We start from the raw sequence: 24,345 nt of genomic DNA, 5'->3' as shown, positions 1-24,345 counted from the left end.
CAGCCAGGCCGTACAAAATGAACTACCCGATTCTCGACCTGGAGGTTCCCCGACGGTACTAGGCCAGCTCGGTCTCTATTCTAATTTCATCGAGTCTTTATTATGGCGAGCCTTCCGAGCTTATTTCCATTTGTCAAAATGACACACAACTTGTCGGAAGGCTCGCTTCAAAACTGCAACGCTGACCAACAAACATCGAATGTACCTAGCCCTCGTCAGACCGATTCTGTGCCAGTCCCCGGGACTAAGCCAGCTGACATGTCCCACTAATAACTACGAGCATCAGAAGGTTCAGAATGCCGCTGTCAAGTTCATCACGGGTTCACGATGGAGCGACTTCAGAACCACTGAGTCGCTACACCGAATTTCCAACATCCGTCCACTCAACCAACACGAACACAAACTTCATTCAAGACACCTAGAAAAACTGCACGACAGACACAAACACCTGATACAACACATTACACCTAGACCACACCGTACAGACTATCTGTCAGCTGCGCCCGTCCCACGTGCGGTGTACACGATAAGACGTGTATAACCGTACCTATTAATAATACCCCCCCTTCACCAGCTTTGACTGGTGATAGCAATAATGATGAAATAGTAATAGTAATAATAATATTGCATGTAGCCCAATAATTGACAGGCTACAAGCATAAACAACTCAAACCCAACCTGGGGAAAAGCAGGAAAGCTCATACCTTGCCTGGGGCTAATCAGGAACGCGCTCTACACGCGGGAAGTGAACTCTACTCACTTCCCGTAAGATACACACACACACCTCTCGCGAACATAGCCACGGCCCAGGCACAAACATCTACATTTACTTTTTCTTCGACTAAAATTCGCTTCCTTTCTAACTTTCTCTTATACTACATCTCCTCATTTCAGTTTACCTCCCACTAAAGATTTTTCCGTTTTTCCACCTTTCCTACTACGCCTCCTACCATTTTCTGAACTTTTGGTGATTGTAATCTGTTTTTAATCCCGGCGTCGGCGCCGCCGTCCAAGCTCCCAGTCCATTTCTCCCGAGCCACGACCACCAGCACCCACTAATCGCTCGCTAATTCGCCCGATGGCGATAGCCCTCTTTTATACGCTACTATCTTTTCATTTTCCTACAGACATTCTTCCCCTCCCACAAAAGCGGGTGGTCTTTCCTAGGAATTCAGAATTCAGTCACCTCTGAGTCTACGCTTTTTTAGGGGAAACAGATTCATCTGTTTTAGTCGATTTTCGTATGATTTATTTTTGATATTTGGAATTAGTTTTGTGTCTCGCCGTTGTTCTTTTTCCAGTCTGTCAATGTCTTTAATGAGATTCGGTGACCATACGGAAACAACATATTTCAAATGTGGACGAACTAACGATTTATATAGCTTGTTAATGAGTGATGGACTTTTTAAATCAAAAGATCGCGTAATCAGTCCTAGAATCTTATTTGCTTTCTCAGAGGCTGAAATACACTGCTTGGATGATTTGAGATCGTTACTGATAATTACGCCGTGTTATATTTACCTATGTGCATTACCTTGCATTTACTTGTGTTAGATTTCATTAGCCACTTTTCAGACCATTGCTGTAATTTATCTAAATCTTCTTGAATATCTAATTGGTTTAAGTGATCATTTGCCATTCCGCACAGTTTTGTATCATCAGCAAATTTGGAAACATATATATATATATATGTCCTCCAAGGAAACAAGTCCTCCAAGGTCGCAAGTCCTCCAAGGTCGCAAGTCCTCCAAGGTCGCAAGTCCTCCAAGGTCGCAAGTCCTCCAAGGTCGTAAATCCTGTGGTCGCCATGTTCCCTTGAACTGACCAGGAAAAAATGTCCCTTGGGTTCGGCCTCGGCCTCGGGGCAGAACCCCAACACGGGATCCCCAGCACGGGATCCCTATCATGGGATTATCGGCTGAAAGAAACCTGCACAGCGAAGCTATAGCGATAATCCCATACCACACTCCTGGTCATATGGCCACTTCCCGAAGGTTGAGTGTGGTTGGAATTTTCCGCCAGAATCATCAGAAATTTAAAATTCCCGGCTCTGTGCAGGCATGCGCATTGTCGACCCCACCTCCCCCTCCCTACCCCTCTCTTCTTAGCCGGCTCGCCTGAGTCGTCACTTCTAGCGCGGAAACGGACTGAGCGGTATACCCGCTGCCGGCCTTTGGTTTTTTGCCGGTGAGTCTGTTTCCTGCTTGTTAATCAACTGATAGTTTCAGCGCTTTCTGCATGGTTGCCGGTTTGTCCCATTCTTCGACCACCCTATTAGTGAACCAGTTGTTGCCTTCTTAAATCAATTTTGTCCGGTTTGTGCCCTTTGCTGCGAGTCTGGTGGTATGGAGGGGGACGCCGTCTGGCCTCTCGGCGGCCCCATACCTCCTACGATCAATGGTCCTCTAACGCCTCACGGCTTGCATCGTCAGGCCCTAGGCGTAGACTTTGACCTTATACGCTCGCAATCCGTCCTCGTCTCCGAGTCGTCCCTGGTAAACAACCCAGGTCCTCTCGGAGGACAGGGGGACGTGTCTTATGATACGGAGGGTGGCGCCCCCGAGGGTCATCAGGCCTCACGGCAGCCCCATACCTCCGACCATCAATGGTCCTCTAACGCCTCACGGCTTGCATCGTCAGACCCTAGGCATAGACTTTGACCTTTTCCACTCGTAATCCGTTCCCCATACGTCTTCGGGTCGTCCGTGGTAAGAACCCGGGCCTCTCGGAGGACAGGGGGACGTGTCTTATGATACGGAGGGTGGCGCCCCCGAGGGTCATCAGGCTCTCGGCATCCCCATACCTCCGACCATCAATGATCCTCTAACGCCTCACGGATTGCATCGTCAGACCCTAGGCGTGGACTTTGACCTTTTCCACTCGTAATCCGTTCCCCATACATCTTCGGGTCGTCCGTGGTAAGAACCCGGGCCTCTCGGAGGACAGGGGGACGTGTCTTATGATACGGAGGGTGGCGCCCCCGAGGGTCATCAGGCCTCTCGGCAGCCCTATACCTCCGACCATCAATGGTCCTCTAACGCCTCACGGCTTGCTTCGTCAGGTTCTAGGCGTAGACTTTGACCTTATACGCTCGCAATCAGTCCCCGTCTCCGAGTCGTCCCTGGTAAACAACCCGGGTCCTCTCGGAGGACTGGGGGACGTGTCTTATGGTACGGAGGGTGGAGCCCCCGAGGGTCATCAGGCCTCTCGGCAGCCCCAAGTCCAGACCCAGGCCGAGACCCAGGCCGAGGCCAAGGACCAGGCCAGGGCACAGGCCGAAGCCGAGGCCCCAGATCCAGGCCGAGGCCCAGGCCCAGGCCCGGGCCCAGACCGAAGCCCAGGACCAGGCACAGGCCCAGGCCGAAGTCCAGGCCGAAGCCGGAGCCCAGGCCGAGGCCGAAGCCCAGGCTCAGGCCCAGGCCCAGGCCCATGCCCAGGCCCAGGCCCAGGCCAAGGCCCAGGCCAAAGCCAAGACTCAGGCCGTGGCCCTCTAACACCTTTCGGCTTGCCTTTTCGGGCGGGTCCGTAAGCCCACCTTCCTCCCGGAGCCGCTCACGTAGACCCAACAGGAAGTCCCGCTCGAGAAAGAGTTCTATTTCTCCCAAGAGGCCTAGGACGCTCAGCTCGTCCACACCCTCCACATCCCGGTCACGGCACCACCCTCCTTCTGTCCCTGATAGGCCCCGTCTTCGACTCTGCCCTACCTCGCTATCCGGCCTTTCAGGCCGCGCAGACCAGAGCATCCCCCCCCCCCCTCCAGAGCAGCCTTCTAACGAGCCTTCGGCTCCGGCCCCCCCTCCCACATTCCCTCCTGGTCCTTCCCTCCGCCCCTCCGCGCCGGCGGCGGGTATAGGACTGAAAGGCCCCTCTCATGAGGAACCCCCCCCCCAAATCAGACGACCGTCGGGTTGGGGGACGGGGTGGAAGACCACCTCCGTTCATCTTTACCTTATCCTCCTACCACGACGGACTTTTACGAGATCCGCCCCATTTCATGGTATGACCTTACATACATCCCCCTTGTGTAGCGGCGAGGGATTTTATTCAGCAAAGAGGGGGTCTCGCCGGGTGGAAACGCTCTTCAGTACGGGGTCCTCTCATCACCTGAATGACATCATTTGACGTCTCGATCTGGACTCCGCCCTACTAGGCTGTCCAGGCACCCAGGAAATGACACCTCGCTATATCACAATGTGATCTTGTGACGTCAGTGATCCTTTGAAGTCACTATATGATTCTTGGATGTCACGATGTGTTTCTGTGACATCACGATGTGATCCTATGACGTCACGTGATGCTGTGACATCACAATGTGACCCTGTGACGTCGTGATGTAACCCTGTGGCATCACGATGTGACCATGTGACATCACTAATTCTGTATCATTACTGTATGGTCCAGTGGAATTACAATGAAAACATATGACGTCACGATGGGGGTCCTGTGACGTCATTTTGTTGGTGTCGTCACGATATGGTTACATGATGCCACGATGTGATAATAGTTCACGATGTGATCAGGTAACGTCAATATGCGATAAAGTGATGTCACGGTGTGATAAGATGACGTCATTATATGATAAAATGACGTCACGATGTAGTCCTATGACGTCAGTTTGTGGCCCTGTGACGTCACGAGGCGATCCTATGACGCCATGATTAAATCCGGTGACGTCACAGTATAATCACATGATGTCACTAGGTATTAAACATATGGAAGTCAGCTTGTGGGTGATGAGACGTCACAAATTGCCATAGCACACTATTAGATGAGGACGCTCGCCACGGGCTTGGAGGACTTCCCGCAGGAAGACTTGGGGTGAGTTGGATACATACCGAGGGTCTAGGCCCGTCTTAGCGGGAGACGCTCAGGGAACGTCTTCACCCAGGACGAAGCCTCTTGACTAACGCCCACGGACGAGGTCGCTCGGAAACGACCTCGGCCTCGCATGTATGTTGTTATACGCTCTACAATCGATTTTGTGACTTCACTACACCCTCCGGGGATCGGGATCCACCTTGCCCTACTAATTTGATTCTCTTTACCATACCAAAAAAGGCCCAGGAAAAACGAGACTGGCTATGAACCTGAACAAATTCTTGAAAGCCCTGCGATTCAATATGGTGTCGGTGGCTCAGGTCCGGTCAGCACTCCGGGGGGGGGGGGTTGCCTCAACTTCGCGACCCCGGCCCTTCCATTGAGCCGCTTGGGGCGCCGACGGCTGGTACGGGAGGTCGACAGGAGCATACTGCTCCTCCCGCGCGACCTGCCCGGGCCGGTATCCTCAGCACTCCACAGCTTGTTGCGTCCCTGGCTTCGGTCGGGGGCCCTACGCCGGTCGGTCCCATAGTCCCCGCCCCCACCTCGAATGGCAGGAGCGGCGGACGCCTTGGACATAGGGTGGGGCTTCCAGTCGAGCTGGAGACATCAAGCTTGCCGGGGATGGTCGGAAGATAGAAGGTCACTACACATCAACCTTCGGGAGCTGATAGTGGTGAAAGAATGACTCGAGCGACACCCCGAATTCTCCTGCATGAGCGTCCGCTTGGACATAGACAATGTGACGGCAGTACAGTGCGTGCAGAGGCAAGGTACGGCCCGACCAGGTCCACTCCTAGCCCTGTCGGAAGACATCTTCGCCGAGGCATCACGCAGGGCCATATCACTCTCGGCGAAGTATGTTCCGGGCCGGGAGAACGACTGAACGGACGCTCTATCCAGGTTTCAGGAGACCTCCGTGGTGTGGCAACTACGCCCACAAGTGTTCGAGTCGCTCTCCCTCCGCTACGGCACCCCAGAGGTGGACCTGTTTGCCTCCCCAAACACGACCCAGCTCCCCCTCTACCTCACCTGCATCCAAAGGACACGCACAGGAGGCCCAGACGCCTTCACGGAGGACTGGAACAGCTGGAAGTACGTATTCATTTTCCTCCTCCAGTGACACCGGTCCTCCTGAAGGTGATGCAGACCCTCAGGTCCTTCAAGGGTCAGGCCCTCCTGATAGCTCCCTATTGGCCAACCCAGCCGTGGTTCGGGGAGCTAATGAGATGGGGCCCTTCTCCCCTTCTACTGGGGTAAGCCTGCCTAGCCAACAGCCTTAACGCACCTCTCCAAGCGTCACTCCAACTTGATACTTGGAGTTTCTACGGGGAGCTCTCAGCCAACTCTTCTCTACAGAGGCAGCAGACAAGATGCTCAGAGCTCACCTTCCGTCCTCAGTGCGGCAGTGTGAGTCCTGCGGACGGAGATTTCGGAACTGCACGGTTCTGGACTTCCTGACTTGGCTGGCTGACTCCACCAACAGGGCACCGGCGACTATCTTGCCTCACTATACAGCCCTCACTGATCCGCTACGCTTTGGCATGAACATCCGAGTGCCACAGAGGGCGCGAACCCTCCTAATGAAGGGGATCAGCGCCTCGAGAGAGCCGAGACATCAACCGGTCCTGGCCTGGTCCTTGCATCGTCTTCTGCAGTACCTGGCGTTTGAAAAGGCCATTATGGAGGAAGAACAATTCCCTCAACGTGTCGTCTTTCTGCTCGCCTTGACTACGGACTACAGGGCTTCACAGCTGGCGGCAATGACCCGCCACCCGTCCTTCTCCAAACTGGAGGAGGAGAGCTCGGCCCTAACCCTCTCTCCATCACCACCATTCCTGGCCAGGAACGGCCGAGCGGACGACATGATTGGCCCTCTCAGAATACAATCCTTCCGGGAGGGAGGACGCCCACAACCGCTGCGCCCGGTCCGTGCGTTCGAAGACTACGTGGAGCACACGGAAGAGATTTCTGAGGATCATCTCTTCTACAACTCGAAATTTAGGATTCCCCTAACCCCGAGGTCCCGGGCGCACCTGCCTTGCCGCATTTTGGAGAGAGCCGACCCGGGCCATGCCCCGCACGCCCACAGCATCAGGGACTTCGTGGCATCGCTGGCGTTTCTCCGCACCCACTCTGGAGCGGGTGCGGGACCTAGGGGCTGGACATCGACGACTCCCTTGGGGACACGGTGTCTCTACCACTCGGTCGCCCCTGTCCCATGTGTCGCCATGGAAACGGCTCCACCCCTCTCATCTCTCTCTCAAAGAAAAAAAAAAAAAAAAAATTGGAGTGGGCAAAGGGCGACCGAGGAGTGGGGAGGGGCCCAGGAACCGCTGAACAGGATACGCTTTTCGTATAATTTACGCATTGTGTGAACAGTGCAATGTTGTGCATGTCATATTCTTCGGTGTGGATACTTGACGTTTCTTTTCTCCCCTCTACTGAGTGATGAAATTCATAAGTCTCCCATAGAAAAGACACACGTAATAACGGTTTGAATCAGGCTTCACCTCTCCTCCCACCTGTTCTTGTCTCATGCATAGCTTCGTTGTGCAGGTTTCTTTCAGCCGATAATATTTCTTTGTCGTGGCTCGTGCCGCTTAAGTTGTTTTTATCGGCTTAAGAAACCTGCACAGATTTAGGGTCCCTCCCTCCTCCCACAGGCGAAGCCTTCATTTCTCATTGAAGTGACGACTCAGGCGAGCCGGCTAAGAAGGGAGGGGGAGGTGGGGTCGACAATGCGCATGCCTGCACAGAGCCGGGAATTTTAATTTTCTGATGATTCTGGCGGAAAATTCCAACCATACTCAACCTTCGGGAAGTGGCCATATGACCAGGAGTGTGGTATGGGATTATCGCTATAGCTTCGCTGTGCAGGTTTCTTAAGCTGATAAAAACAATTTAAGCGGCACGAGCCGCGACAAAAAAAATATTGGAGCGCGGAGCGCTGCGGCCGCAGACCGCTGTTTGCGCAGCCAAGCGTCCGGCGAAGCCGGGGAGCACTCACGTCAAACATGAGGCAAACCCGTGTGCGTTTCTCGCTGTGTACGTGTTACTGCCAGTCAACAGTTGCCAGATGTCGCTAGCCATTTATAGAATCGTCCTGTTTTCAAAAAAGGATGTGTTTGTTGGATAATCATTTCACTTTGTGTTAAATTAATAATTAACAATTAGACTCTATAGGTAACGTTTATTCTAGTTCTAGTTAGGTATATAATTTCAAATATGATAATGATGCCATAAGATAGCGCTGTGCAGGAATTTGCAAATAGAAGTACGTGTATCTGCAAACATATAGTCACGTGCTGGGAGGTTGGTACGATGCATTGCATGTAGCTAGATAATGTAGGCCCTTGTGGACACTTAGTTGTAAGCCGAGGTATTTAATATATACTATAATAAGGAGCAATGTGCCTCTGTGTATACTTCTTTCTGTGTGTGGTTGTGTACGTAATGTCTGACAAATAAGATACGCCGGAAAAAACGATCTTCTAGAAAAAGTGAAGATGAAAATAGTGTGATTCAAAACTTAAACATTAAAAAAGACTAGGTAATAAAATCCTTATATGTCATTTGACAGTGACTAGGATGCGCTTTTGGTTTAAAATATAACAATTGAAAATGTTATATCAAAAGTAATCGCCTAAGCAACGAAATAATAAATTTATTTCGAAAAAATGTGCATTTTGATTTATTAATAAATAGTTAAAGGAGATCGAAATCGAATAACACGCAAATGAAATTACTGTAATAGCAAGCTATAAATGATGGAATTATTTGGAAGTTAGAGAAATCAGAATCCCGTGATTTTCAGGGGCGTTTACACTAGTATTTCATAATCTTCCTAAATAATAAATAAAAATGTAACTGTATTCTAAAATAAAGGCAATTACCTAGAGAACATTTATTTGAATGCCTCATGCTAAATTGTTTTCATTAATTATTAGTTAGTATTTATTTGTGATTGATTTGAAATAAGTTAGGTATAGGAAATGAAACAGTAATATGGAAACATCAATGTATTTTAGCATTTGGTACATTTTTAATATGTTTAAGGCTAAATTCCTTTTCCTTTTTGTTATCTTGCCTTTCAGTAAGGCAGCTTTGCCTCTTGGTTGGCCAAACTGACGCCTAGCAATGGTCGTTGGCTGACGAGGAATTTTTCTCTTTGCCGCCTCCGATGCCTTAAAAATAGTGCAACCTGCAGTCAGAAGGAAAGTAGTAACCTGCGCAGGATTTCTGCAGGCTTTCAGCCTCTGTTCAAATACCGCAAAGGAGCTGAGCATGCAGGTGGTTTTAGTTCTCTTTAATTCTCTATTGATCATGCTTGTGAACTCATCAATGCTGGTGTCAATTGATTGATTTTCATTTGTTGTCTCTGCGGAGGTCTCGATAACGACAGCTACATCTCCTTGCTCATCGTCACATGCAGCTGGTTCTTTATTACCATGAGATACTGCATTAACAGGTGTATCAGCAAATAAGCCATCTAAAAAATTCGATGACGACAACGGATTGTCGCCGTATATCACCTTATACAAGACTTCTTTTTCAGCAACAGTGCAGGCGTATAGTTGTGGAAGGCGAACTGCGCTGTACTGCGACGCTGCTAATTGATGTTTGCAAACGCTTCCTGTGTTTCCACAGAGGCAGCTGCACATGCCGATTGAGAGGTCCACATCGTAACAAATGCCCTCTTGTGAAGCTGACTTAACCGTATAAACTGTTCCTCCAGCATGAGTGACAGCGCACATTGGAATGGTGCTGGTGGAAGGTTCGCAAGAACTGTCCTTTTTGAGGAGGACATCTGACAACCGTAGACGAAGGTAATTGTTGTAAACGTCAGCCATTACCAACAGCAGCTGTGCACCGTTGTGTGCCTTGTTCCTGTACACAATTAGGAAATAATCATTACAATTATGAATTTGTTATTACAAGAATTCCTATTATTAAAAATTTACATTAAAATTACGCTCAAATCTAAGGCTAAAGTAAGTGGGTTGCATACATCAAACATCTAAAATCAAGTATTTAACCCCTACCATACGGTGCCGCACACGTAGACGTCATGAGGAGCAAGTGGATTCGCGACGCTACCATATCGAAGTCTTGATTATATTTTTTATAGTCGCCCCTGTGTTTTTACATTCTCTCTAATCTGCTCTTAATCACATTCTCTGTGGTTTTCAAAATTCACGGGTGAAAGAGAGAACGATAGATATAAGCGGTGACTATATTTTATGATGCGAGTATTATTACGACACGTCGTACGGCTGGCAGCTAATGCAGCCCACGAGATTTAAGTCCCGTAGTGAAGTGGAGTTGCTGCAAATGACATATAAGGATTTTATTACCTAGTCTTTTTCAATGTTTAAGTAATGAATCACACAAATTTCATCTTCACTTTTTCTAGAAGATCGTTTTTTCTTGCGTATCTTATTTGTCAGACATTACGTACACAACCACACACAGAAAGAAGTATACACAGAGGCACATTGCTCCTTATTATAGTATATATTAAATACCTCGGCTTACAACTAAGTGTCCACAAGGGCCTACATTATCTAGCTACATGCAATGCATCGTACCAACCTCCCAGCACGTGACTATATGTTTGCAGATACACGTACTTCTATTTGCAAATTCCTGCACAGCGCTATCTTATGGCATCATTATCATATTTGAAATTATATACCTAACTAGAACTAGAATAAACGTTACCTATAGAGTCTAATTGTTAATTATTAATTTAACACAAAGTGAAATGATTATCCAACAAACACATCCTTTTTTGAAAACAGGACGATTCTATAAATGGCTAGCGACATCTGGCAACTGTTGACTGGCAGTAACACGTACACAGCGAGAAACGCACACGGGTTTGCCTCATGTTTGACGTGAGTGCAGCCGGGGAGGGCGAAGCCCGCGGCTTGTCATTTACAAAATTGATAATTATATTGTTATATCGCGAATTTGTGCGCAACCGAATATTTACCTATATCAGGTCAATTTTGAACTCATTCACGGTAATCCGTCAGTTCTTTAACATGCTAAAACGCTTTGCCCATCGGGACTGTGTTGCAGCTTGCATTTTATATCGTGAGTTAGGATAATTTCGAACTGAGTCACGATGACCCGTCGTATCAATACTTTAACAAGCTAAAGTGCATTTCCCACCGGGACTGTGGTAGAACTTACATGCTATATCGTAAGTCAGGTTCATTTTGCATTGAGTCACGTTGACCCGTCGTATCAGTACTTTAACATGATAACGAGCGTTGCCCTCCGGGACTGTGGTGCAGCTTACGTTCTATATCGTAAGTCAGGTTCATTTTAATGTGAGTCACGCTGACCCGTCGTATCAGTACTTTAACATGCTAAAGTGCTTTGCCAACCGGGACTGTGGTGGAACTTACGTTCTATATAATAAGTGAGGTTCATTTTGAACTGAGTCACGGTGACCCGTAATTTAACATGCTAAAGTCCTTTGCCCAACGGGACTGTGGAACAGCTTACATTCTGTATTGTAAGTCAGGTTAATTTTGATCAGAGTCACGGTGACCCGTCGTATCAGTACTTTAACATGCTAAAGTGCTTTGCCTTCTGGGACTGTGCTGCAGCTTACGTTCTATATCGTAAGTGAGTTTCATTTTGAACTGCGTCACGGCGACCCGTCGTATCATTAGTTTAGCATGCTAAAGTACTTTGTCCATCGGGACTATGGTGCAGCTTAAATTCTATATCGTAAGTTAGGTTCATTTTGATCTTAGTCACGATGATCCGTCGTATCACTAGTTTAGCAAGCTAAAGTGCTTTGCCCACCGGGACTGTGGTAGAACTTACGTTGTATATCGTGAGGTTCATTTTGAACTGAGTCACGGTGACCCGTCGTACTTTAACATGCTTAAGTGCTTTGCCAACCGGGACTGTGGTGCAGCTTACATTCTCTATCGTAAGTCAGGTTCATTTTGATCTGAGTCACAGTGACCCGTCGTATCAGTACTTTAACATGCTAAAGTGCATTTCCCACCGGGACTGTGGTGCAGCTTACGGTCTATATCTTTAGTGAGGTATATTTTGAACTGTTTCACGATGACCCGTCATATCAGTACTTTAACGTGCAAAAGTGCCTTTCTCACCGGGAATGTGGTGCAGCATACATTCTATATCGTAAGTCAGGTTCATATTCAACTGAATCACGGTGACCCGTCGTATCAGTACTTTAACATGCTAAAGTGCTTTGTTCTCAGGGTCTGTGGTGCAACTTACGTTGTATCGTAAGTCAGGTTGATTTTGAAATGAGTCACAGTGACCCGTCGTATCAGTACTTTAACATGCCAAAGTGCTTTGTCAACCGGGACTGGAATGCAGCTTACATTCTATATCGTAAGTGAGGTTCCATTTGAACTGAGTCACGGTGACCCGTCGTATCAGTACTTTAACATGCAAAAGAGCTTTGCCTACCGGGATTGGGGTGCAGCTTACGGTCTATATCTTTAGTGAGGTTTATTTTGATCTGAGTCACGCTGACCTGTCGTATCAGTAATTTAACATGCTAAAGTGCTTTTCCCACCGGGACTGTGTTGCAGCTTACATTCTATATCGTAAGTGAGGTTCATTTTGAAACGAGTCACGGGGACCCGTTGTATCAGTACTTAAACATGCTAAAGTGCTTTGCCCTCCGCGACTGTGGTGCAGCTGACGATCTTTATCATAAGTGAGGTTCATCTTCAACTGAATCACGGTCACGAGTGGTATCAGTATTTTAACATGCTAAAATATTTTGCCCACCCGGACTGTGGTGCAGCTTACATTCCATATCCTGAGTCAGGTTCATTCTGAACTGAGTCCCATTGAATCGCAGTATAAGTACTTTTACATGCTAAAGTGCTTTTCCCACCGGGACTGTGGTGCAGCTTATTTTTTATATCGTAAATCAGGGTTATTGTTCAGCTGCGCACAAATACGCTGTATGGCATTAGAAAATTGAATATTAACTAGCAGAGGAACAATATGAACAATCAAGAGAGAGAAAATCATCTTGAAAATTTGCGGAACAGAGATTTACAGAGAAGTGATATGAATGAAGAGGAAAGAAGGCAGTATTTCGAAATTTTGAGGAACAGAATAAGACGACGAAGAAATAATGTAAATGAAGGTAGACATTTGAGGTATTATATTGGTCAAATGAACATAGTTTGCCACCATTGTCAGGCTTTAAGATTTTCAGGTGAAAATTTTCACGGATTCTGCTCGTTGTTGTTGATGTTATTATTATTATTGTTGTTGTTGTTATTGTTATTATTATTGTTATTGTCAGTAGCGGCAAACCGTTGTTTTTTATTTTATTTTATTTTATTTATTTTTTTAGGACCAATTTTGGGTTGCCTCCTCCATCTGGCCAAACTAGTGCAAGAAGAAAGTAGCAGGACCCGGGATTCGAACGTACGACCACCTGCTCATGAGTTCGACACGGTATTATCATTGTTTTGGTTTATGTTACCTCTAAGTACGAAACATTATTTCGATTATAAACCTAACTTGCTCATTACTATTGTCATTCTTGAAACCACGTGATTGCATCCATAAGAAACTGTACGTACCATTAGCTCAGTTCTTGAGCATTTAACTGCAATCTCACAAGTCACCTCCGTTTGCAGGTACGATGAAAGGATGTTTGATGTGGATGTTTCTGCTGAGTGCTTGCGTGGTGACAAGCGTCGTCACAATGCCAGGTACCAGGCCAACGGTGATTTTTCGCAAACCCCTTTTCCCAGGACAAACTGGAAGAGTTGATGCTCCCGGTTTTCACACAGGGTATCCGAAGGTCTCTCCTGAAAATATCCTTGGTGATGAAGGGCCTTTTAGTCGGTTGAACAAGCCAGTGCCCCTCCCTGTAACCACAAAAACCACTACCGTCTTTGCCGGTACTCCCACGACCAAAGATGTCAGTGTTGATGCTGAGCTCGTCCCGACCAGAAAGCCAACGCTGAGGTCAGACGAAGAGTCACCTGGTCGAGGAAGCTACCTCCCCGAAGCCACAGCCCAAAGAGACGCAGGGACACTAGCAGCCATAGTTGTGTCCCCTAACACAACTTTTGTCTCTCGGGACATCCTGTACACACTCAACAATGGCACATCTGCCTTAGAAAACGTCAGTGACAGTGCGGTCACATTAGAGGACGCTGCAACCAAGCCCCAGAATCACGTAACTACGTCTAAGATACTTGTTGACACACCCATGAACATTACGAACCTTCATAAAACCGCCTCAAACGCCCCAAGAAACCTCCCAAAGAACGCTGAAATAGAGCCCAAGTATTCCGAAGACGACGTAGCCACAGTCCATAGTGTCGCGGGCGTCGATTCGTCAGCCCCGTGCAAACTTTTGGAGATCAAGGTCAACGCCAGCGACCCGACTTTCGCGTGCTTCCTGGTCCGACTCATTGTCGCGGATGAGAAGTGCACAGGTAAGGCTGCATCCACTTCACCATTTCAAAAAGTGAAAGGCTTTCTTCCATCCGATTAAAATCATCTATCGGTAGTCATTTAACCATAAAAAAGACATATGAATCGGGATAGACTTAGCAGTGAAAGAGGTGATAAGACTGATGAGAGTTCTTACGTTATTTTCAATCGAATCGTAATGATGATAATACTTACATTACTTTTTAACGTGTTACGAAACTCCTGGTTTCATCTCTAGGCACATACTAGTAATTACAGGGATGTCACTAGTAATACGACTTGAAGTGCATCATGAGGTGCATTGCCTACGTCCAGGATTTGACCCCGTTACGATGTCGTTCACTATTTCGCTTCGATTTATGACTTACATATCTGTCCCTAGACAGTTTTGCTCAGTCGAGAAAAGCCCTTGAACAATATAAGATTCAACTATCGGGATATGATGATGACAATAGATTACGAGCACAAAATGTTCCTGGTATTATACATGCAATCATGCTGCTTCTTTGACATAGTAGTATGTCTTTATTCTTCATTCATTGTAGATCAGGGGTTCTTAACCTTTTTTCTCCAATTCCCCACTTCCTAGTGAGCCAACTCTCCATTTCCCACCACAGCATCGGTCTTTGACAAATTCGATTTTAACCCATGCAGTGTTTAGTACGTAAATATACAGTGTTGTCACTTTTACCCAAACATGACTTACAATACCTCATATATTGGTTGTTTTTGTTATTAAAACAGTCTGTAAATGGTTGTGATTTGTAAAGTAAGTCAACATTTGGATGTAATGTATTAAATTTTTTAATACTATCGATTATTTGTGGGTGGAAACAAATTCACGAAATGTGACAACAAGAAGACACCAGAAACAAACAAAAAGAAACAAAAACACCTCTATTAAAACAAAACAAAAAGACTGGTTCTTCTGTCCAACCGGTTATTCCCCACTTGGCAACTCCGCCATTCCCCACCAGTGGGGAATTCCCCACAGGTTAAGAACCACTGTTGTAGATATTTCCCACGAAGGATTTGTCATAGTTTTGTTGCCAAAGCATTTTCCTCCTGACATTATTACCAGAAATTAAGACAACACAGTATGTTAAAAGCAGTTTGGTTATTCAGAGATAGAGAAAGAGAAAGAGAGATGGAGGCAAAACATGAAAACATACAATCGCACGGATGCACTAAAGGCAAAACAAATATACTATCACTATTCGCATGCGCACACACTACACAGAAGCGCTTGTGGGCGCTGCAAAGAGCTCTCAAGTACATCTCAAGTACAGTATGCAAGAACCAACGCTTTCATTCCTGATGGCACTATCGTAGACTGCCAAGATGTGGAAATGTAGATATGACGCAGGAGAGATTTTAGAGTAACAGAACGGAGGGCTGGTATTGGTTGATGCAAGGACCAAGGTCTAAATATACAGGTCAGACCGTTTGAATTCTTCTGCGCAGCTTCTGACGTCATTAGGCTGAGTCCATTTTCTCTTGGTGAAACACTGAAGAAAACTGTGAAACGCCAAGGAAGACAGGAACTATAATATTTTATATATTATATATATATATTGTATATCATATATATTATATATTCATATATATAGACAGGAACTATAATATTTTATATATATTTATATATATATTTTATATAATATTTGTCAGAATATAACTAATTGCGTGGAGCGGTGCGAGCGAAGGCAACGTCTTTATCAAACGACGCACCAGCTTCAACTGACAGCTATAGGACCCGCCAACCCCACTTTGAACAGCCAGGTGACGTTCACGGGCCCGCTGCGCCAACTCCCTCGAAATTCGGTCGGAAGTGGTTAGACCTTATATTCTTAGATCTTGGCAAGGACAATGGACTCTTCAAAATGGACTGGGCGAGCGCATGACAGACGAAGGATGGATGTAGGGTGAACTTCTGGAAGTTGCCTTAAGTGTGTTTTGCCGTTTCCTGCTTGTGTAATAAATGGTTAGGATCTGAACTGATGGGAAACAAAGAGTATCAACCCCCTTCCTATCATTAAGTATTGCATAGCTACATCACCATCACTACACAAATTGCGAATTCTCGTTGTTGACAAGGTTCTAGAACATTCGCGGGTTCGTAGGTGGAGCGGCCACTGAGGAATTTTATTACAGACCTTCCGGTAGAATTTCACCACCAATAAATTTCCTTCCTCCCTTTGTCGCTGCTGTGGCTAAGTAATTTCCGGACATTATCCACCTTTGCTACAATTTTTAGACCATTGCACTAGTTTGAATATTCAATTGATTCAAGTGAACATTTCCTATTTCACACAGCTTTATATCATCTTGAAAACAATAAGTTTGTGTTTGTACGTGCAATGAACAGAAACGCCCAGATAACAAAAAATTGGGGAACTAACCATGACTCCTTTCCAATTAAAATATTTGCCTTTCGAAATGACATGCTGTTTACGATTGTTCAAACCAGATACCGGTACAACTCGGTAAGTTGCCTATAATTTCACGTAATACTAGTTTAATCCCTCTTGTGGGGCAGCATCAGAAGCATTTTCAACGATATACAAATTCAACGCTATCTCGTTTGAGATGAGTGTATGATGGAATAGAATTGGTTGATTATATGAGAATTGCATCTAAAAACTGTACGGACTGTCGCTGTTTCTAAGTTGGTGTGCGGTGACAGCTGGCTTTCTGTTGTCTTCCTGTCAATGGAAACTATGTCTCCTGTTTTTTTTTTTTTTTTTTTTTTTTTTTTTTTTTTTATGGAAGACACATCTGCTAATTTCCATTTTCTTGGTACTTCATCGACTATTGTTCTAATGGAATATATCTATCTACCCGTCTACCTGTTTGTCTATCCATATATATATATATATATATATATATATATATATATATATATATATATATATATATATATATATAATATATATATATAATATATATATATATATATATAATGTGTGTGTGTGTGCTAATAAGAACACGAGTGCGTGTGTTCATTTATGCAAAGTAGGCCACTTCGAAAAAAGAAACTGACGAAGCAGAGCGCTTTCGTATATTACGTCCAGTGCAAAAAGTATTTTTTTGCACTGGATGTAATATAAGAAAGCCGCTCTGCTTCATTAATTTCTTTTTCCAAGTGGTCTACTTTGCATATATATATATATATATATATATATATATATATATATATATATATATATATATATATATATATATATATAATATATATATATATCGTTGACGGTGGAAAAAGAAGTCACGGGTCTAGTTTCGTTACTTCTTTTTCCACCTTCATCAACTTGTCACAATGTCCCAGCATATATACATCCCTTTATTTTTTGGATGTTGTCAGCGGTCACATATTCAGCGTATAACTTGACTAAATAGATGATTCACTTTTAATGGATTTATTTCAGAATAAGAAACTCAAATATCTGTTATCACAAATACTCCATTTGAATGTTCGATTTGAGTGAGTTTTTTCAGCAAATATGTTGCTGGAAGCTTATTTTCGAGAAAGTGAGTAAGGTAAAACAAATAAGCCTAAAAGTCTTTAAACCCTAATTAACGTGTTTGCTTCCACTAAATGCTGTGAATGTTGATCTTTCAGGATCCTGGAGACTATCGTTGAGGGAACGGCCGTCAGGCTCTATAAAAAGCTCTTTTACAATGAAAACGGTGAGACCCGCCACTTTCCTCTTTTCTTGTGTTTTTACTCAACACCAAACAGAAAATCCGAAATCTCACCACCATGTTGTATTCTAGGCTACTATCTCCAGGACTTCTTTTGCACACTTAATTCCATTTATTGGGGAATATTGTTACACTGACCAGGTGCAATGTCATACTTATAGTCTTCTTTACGGGGCTAGGATAAGAGTTGAGGATGGGACCAGAAATTGAGTCAGGACTGAAATTAGGATTGTGGAGAGGGAGGTAGTGATGGTTGATCCTATTTCTGAAAGTATCAAGGGTGAAACTATTAACTATGAGAAATGGGAGATGATTGCACTCTTGGATGTGCGGGGCGAGGGGAGAGGAGTACTTATGTAGTGAACCAGAATTCATCAAAATGTCATTATACTGTATGGTGCAGCTTCATTGTCGGACGGTAAGCTGTGGCTGGCTTTCAGTTTCATAGTGAACGCAAGATTCCCCCCCCCCGAAAAAATACACACACACATACACACACACACACACACACACACACACACACACACACACACACACATATATATATATATATATATATAAATATATATATATATATATATATATATAATGTATTTCAATTCCAAAAGTAGGAAACTGTTGCCTCATTCTTTAGCATGTGAGTGAATTTTGCCTCTCCGTAACATGCTGTAAGTCATCCTTGTTCTTAATATTTTCGCTACTGAAGGTGCACCTCATAGCTGAATAAAATAGTCTGGAAGCAGCCAGAATAAATGAAGATAAGTCATCCGGGTAAGCGAAATAAGCTAGAACCTCACAGATGAATAAAATTGCTTGGTGGCTGTCAGATACTATAGGAAAGGGGTGGGGAACCCTTGGCACGAGTGCCAAACCTGGCCCACCTTTAAAACAAATAACTAATGAATGAATGAATAGATAAATATCCGACTTCTTTTGTATGACCTTTGGTAACTGCATGATGCGATGGGCAGTGGATTGGGACCCCACGAGGTTAAGTGGGCCCATATTCATATGTATATATTTTACTCCGCTGGCACGTGAGAACATTTGTATCAAAGATTTGGCTGGTTTTGGTACCCACGCTTAAAAAGGTTCCCCACCCCGGGCTAGGGGATGGGCACGCTGTGTATAACAGAAGGGGAAGGGGAACAGCACAGGCCATCATTACGTACAACACCACCAAGCTCCTCCTATGAAGTCAGAGCAAATCTTTCAAGAACCCTGAGCATACAGCTACCACGAAGGAGAGAGAGAAAAGGTATACGACACACGATTCGTAAAATACGCTTTGATGGTGAATTTAACATTATTTACAGAATGGATCTCTTCTTTCCCATGGACTTGAGTATTTCTACCCGTACAGTTGGCTGGAGGGAGAGTACGAAGTCACGGACTTTCAGGTAACTTCGATGCCCTTCTGGCTCAGCCACAAGAAGTACAAACCACAGCCGGCCATTTCAAAGTAAGTCTATGTCATACCCTAAAGCAGCGTTTCTCAACAACCAGGGTTCCCCGGAAGCCTAAAGTTCCACAAAAGGTCCCTAAGGGTTCCGCGGGAACAAATGAGATAAGCTCATGCACTTTTGATTTTTTACTTAATTTCATATACGTAATATAATTAAACACGCACGACAGATTCTTGGTTATTGTGAAAATACAATATAGACATCATCCTATCTAACCTATTATTACGATGATAATAAAATGAGAAGATATGGTATATGTTTTTTTTTGTTTTTGTTTTTTTGCGCAGTGGTTCCTTGAGACATGCAATTTATTTTAAAGGTTACGCAAGGGTAAAAAGGTTGAGAAACACTGCCTTAGTCATACAAGGTTAGACCCATCTAAGAGGGGGTCGAACGCGGTTCGACAGACACATGTTTAAAGTGATGTGTGAACGGGGTATTTGGGGTTTAACCAACGTGTTCGACAACCAAATACCCCGTTCACACGTTCACACATCACTTTAAACACGTGTCTGTCGAACCGCGTTCGACGTACCGTGTAAACCCCCTCTAACGCTACGTGGTGATCCACCATTTCACCATACTGTATATATACAGTCACTCCTCCAAAGGACTGAAGGAGACCCTGTATAGTTCCGCAAATGTGAGTGTAGTAGTTCAAGAGGGATCAGTTTGTTGAGTGGAGTGGATCAGCTTGTTGAGTGTAGTTTTGAATGAGAGGATTAGGGGAGGAAGAGAGGAACATTGTGGGTTTATGACAGGTAGGGTTTCGCGGATCAGATGTTTGTGGTAACGCAGATATGAGAGAAAGCTTTAGGAAAAGGTAAGGATGTTTTTGGGCCCTTTATGGATTTGGAAAAGGTGTATGACAGGGTAGACAGGAAGGCACTGTGGGAGGTATTGCAGATATATGCCTGTGTTAGAAGGGGAAATGTGTGTGTGTTTGTGTGCATATATATATATATATATATATATATATATATATATATATATGTGTGTGTGTGTGTGTGTGTGTGTGTATATATATATGTATGTGTGTGTGTTTGGCCTTTGGCAAGACCCGCTACGCGGGTCGCTCACTTCGCTCGCAGTGCGCTCCGCGCATCTTTTTTTTTTTTTTTTTTTTTTAAATTCCGATTGCTTTATTTATCTGAATCAGCCTTGTCATCTATCTTCACACGCTTTATAGGTTCATCTTCTGTCTCATCACCTTCTCTTTTCCTCTTGGGTGCCAACGATCTTCCCTCTTGAGTAGGCTCCTCACCCGATGCCTCCAACTGCTTATTTACAGCCTCGTTGATATTGTCAAGTTTATGTTCAAGTTTACGTTGTAAATTTACAGCCTCGTTGATATTGTCAAGTTTATGTCCAAGTTTGCGTTGCATAGCCACTATTTCCTCTTTTACAGTACTTTCAGTGGTTGTCGTTTTCTCATCTTCTTCACTGTCATAAGTGTAGTCTGGGAGTACCATATCGATTGCCTCTTTCTCCGATATTGGAGGGATTACTACCATGGACTGATCAGGTTCTTCTTCTGCTATCGCTGCGTCGTCCGAGTGTTCAGTCACCACCCTTGATTGCTGTTCGGGCTCTACTGGCACATCTTGGGCAAAGAATAACTCTTTATATACTACGTTGGTAGGCAGTCTTCGACATTCACTGTCTTTAACCTTCTTCCACCCAGTATAGTAGTATAGTGAATCCCAACTCGTAACACGGGAACACGCAACGTACAATTGTCCATGTGCGAAGCACTGGGTGCCATCTAGCAAAAGTCCACATTTTTCAAATGTTTGCCCTTGCGCCTTGTTGGCAAAACTCAACTTGACAGGGAACTGCTTGCGCTTGAAGGGGATACTTGAATCCGTGGACTCGAGTGTTATCCTGGGGATTACGGTCTGTTCTCCTGAATACGTTCCCCCTAGAATCTTGCCAACGATAGTGTTCTTTTCAAAGTTGGTGACCATCAATCGCGTACCATTACACAACTTGGGAGGAGTAATGTTTCTCATAACCATTACCACGCAACCAACCTTAACCCGCAATTTATGCAAAGGGATAGAAGGGGTGTCTATGGCATTTAAAACAGAGGTCTGTATATCCGAACCTATTTCAATCGGAGTATCAATACTTAGGAATGTTTTCTCCCTTCCTTCAAACATGCCATACACAATGTCGTTGGTTGCGTCTACGTCGTTATTTGTAGGGCTTACTATCACCCTACTCTCCAAAAAAAAAATGTTCGTTAAGAACATTATCGGAGAGACCCCGTAAACTTGACCAATTAATTCTTCCCGACTCCGAGTCATTATTCCGATTTTTTTTTGTAGTTTAGTAGGGCCACTATGTCCCTGCCCCAACAACAATAAGGATCGTGCAAATTTCTTGTTTTCTTGGTCTGTAGTTTTCAGCCTCACATTTTCGGTAAGTTCGATTTTGATAAGGTCTTCCCAAAAGCCACTTGACTTGATGCAATACCCAAGTTCGTCATCCTTTCCACCACCTCGAATGACAGGTAAGATTTGCCTGAAGTCCCCAGCACACACAAACACCATTCCTCCCATGAAAGCGTCGTTACCGGTTATGTCTCTCAAAGTGATATCCAATGCCTCCAAAGTGTTCTTGATTGCCATAACAACTTCATCCCAGACTATCAATGAAGTCATATTCATAAGCTGTGCTAAATCGGTATTCTTCTTGATGCCACATGTTCTCACTTCATTGTATTCCATTAGGGGTATCTTGTTATGAGCTGTTCTACCACCGTGCAAAACAGTAGCAGCAATCCCAGAAGAAGCTACAGCCAAAACTATCTTCCCCATGGAACGGACAGAGTCCAATAAAGTGTTAAGCACAAATGACTTACCGGTGCCACCTGGAGCATTAAAAAACACCCCATTATTCATGCTCTTATTAGCGTTCTTTATCCTTAACATTATGACATCGTAACAATGCCTCTGTTTAATGTTCATGATAGTCAACTTATCGTTAACTTCCTTCAAGAGTTTTTCTTTGTTGTACGACCGTTCCCGGCGAATGACGTTGCTCGACTTTTCCCGGTTTCTACTCTTGGGCAGCCCATACTCTCAGATATCTTTTCCTCCACAGTTCCAAACGTGTTCCTGTATATCGTCAAGAGCATCGAGATAAATCTCATCGTTATAGTCTTTCAAACCGGACTGATGAAGGAAATCACTTGAAAAAAGGTCCTTAGTCTCACTCCAAATCGTAGACTGATCCTCCAAATCTGAAAACACCAACATACTCGCGTATGTTTCTCGAAGCTTTTTTTGATCATTTGTGTGACTGATGATTTCCAATATAGTTTGCCGCCAAGTCTCTTCGTCATTTATGAGACCCATAGCTTTAACCGTCTCTCGGTACGTGTCGTATTTACGACCCTCATGAGTTCTGAGAGCTTCAAATGAAGTAGGGCCCTTTATATGCGTCAGCAGTAACCACATATAGAATAAATCTACAGTCTTGGTGTTAACCGCCCTTATGCGACCCAATGTTGTCCGACATGTCTTCCGCTCTCGCCAAATGTTCAATTTTTTATCCCAAAGGAAATGGTTAGGTACCTGGTGGTAATAAAGCTCAGATGCGAACTTATTTTGCGTACAAAGTTGAAAAAACGCAGTGAGTTGTGTATCTATGTTCGATTTTTTGTTTAGGGATTCGGTACTATCCGAATCCTTGTAAAAGACCTCGTTTTCTCCCTCCAAATGAAGATCTAGTGACAGCACTGCTGGGCTATTTTTATGTATCGGGAACCTAAATATCTTCCAAGTAGCCTCATTCGCATTAACGAAACGGGCCTCCTGGTAATTCTTTACCTCGTTCACCGTTTCCTCACCCTCTTTAGTGTAAAGGATACGATCACAACCCTTGTTTAGGTACTTTGTAACATAAGCGATACACTTTATGGTGTTGGCACACTCCACGTTAATGTGAGCATCAAAGAGTAGGCAAAGATAAGCATTGTAGGGCACAACCCAAGAATTTTCGATAGTGACGTCCTTCCCCTTGACTTAACAATAGTTTCCTCTTTGACCTATTGATCTCCTTTTATACAGAGGGTATCCGTTATTACCAAATAGGAGTTCTTCCCTGCAAACTTTTGGGAAACCCTTACCACAGGTGTCACCTTTACTGTTTTTGCCCTGACAACAGGGTTGTTGCTCATTGAAACCCTTGCAAGGACCGTGAATCATATTACGTGTTACAATATCGTGTAACCTGGGCTCCTTTTCAGGGTCCGGTATCTCTGCTGATATGATTCCATTAACCAACGATGTAGTTACACGTTTTTCCACCCACAACAAAATGTGTGCATGAGGAAGCCCTCGTTTCTGCCACTCGATACTGTATAAGTGAGCCTTAACACCACCGAAAACCTTCCAGAACTTCGAGACCTTCCAGAACTTCGAGACCTTCGAGAACTTCGGCACTTTCGAGAACTTCGGCACTTTCGAGAACTTCGGCACCTTCGAGAGCTTCGGCACCTTCGAGAACTTCGGCACCTTCGAGAACTTCGGCACCTTCGAGAACTTCGACACCTTCGAGAACTTCGGCACCTTCGAGAACTTCGGCACCTTTGACAACTTTGGCACCTTCGACAACTTCGGCACCTTCGAGAACTTCGGCGCCTTCGCGAACTTCGGCGCCTTCGCGAACTTCGGCACCTTCGAGAACTTCGGCACCTTCGAGAACTTTGGCACCTTCGAGAACTTCGGCACCTTCGAGAACTTTGGCACCTTCGACAATTTCGGCACTTTCGAGAACCTCGACACCTTCGAGAACTTCGGCACCTTCGAGAACTTCGGCACCTTCGAGAACTTCGGCAGCTTCGAGAACTTCGACACCATGGCTTAACGATGATCGTTCTTTA

The 24,345-nt window shown here is 44.9% G+C and overlaps 1 protein-coding gene across 4 annotated transcripts in view; it reads left to right on the top strand.

Annotated features, from left to right (window-relative positions):
• Positions 1 to 24,345, top strand: part of LOC143035933 (uncharacterized) — a 60,910-nt gene that overhangs the window by 11,601 nt on the left and 24,964 nt on the right. For 2 of the 4 annotated variants that reach the window (XR_012967341.1, XM_076203152.1), the window contains exons 2-5: positions 13,193 to 13,296; positions 13,482 to 14,291; positions 17,906 to 17,973; positions 19,305 to 19,450. Coding sequence is in view for 3 of the 4 variants with exons in the window: in XM_076203152.1 (XP_076059267.1) it covers positions 13,487 to 14,291; positions 17,906 to 17,973; positions 19,305 to 19,450 (1,019 nt within the window). In the remaining variant the exon portion in view is untranslated. Of the gene's footprint in view, positions 1 to 9,468; positions 9,648 to 13,192; positions 13,297 to 13,481; positions 14,292 to 17,905; positions 17,974 to 19,304; positions 19,451 to 24,345 lie in introns of all 4 variants that reach the window. The other 2 variants (XM_076203153.1, XM_076203155.1) reach the window with 2 other exon arrangements.

This window comes from Oratosquilla oratoria, chromosome 19 (genome assembly GCF_046742065.1).
Source record: "Oratosquilla oratoria isolate Oo_2021 chromosome 19, ASM4674206v1, whole genome shotgun sequence".
Lineage (NCBI taxonomy): Eukaryota > Metazoa > Arthropoda > Malacostraca > Stomatopoda > Squillidae > Oratosquilla > Oratosquilla oratoria.
Note: the sequence above shows the minus strand (reverse complement) of the source record. Positions and strands in the feature narration are given on the sequence as shown.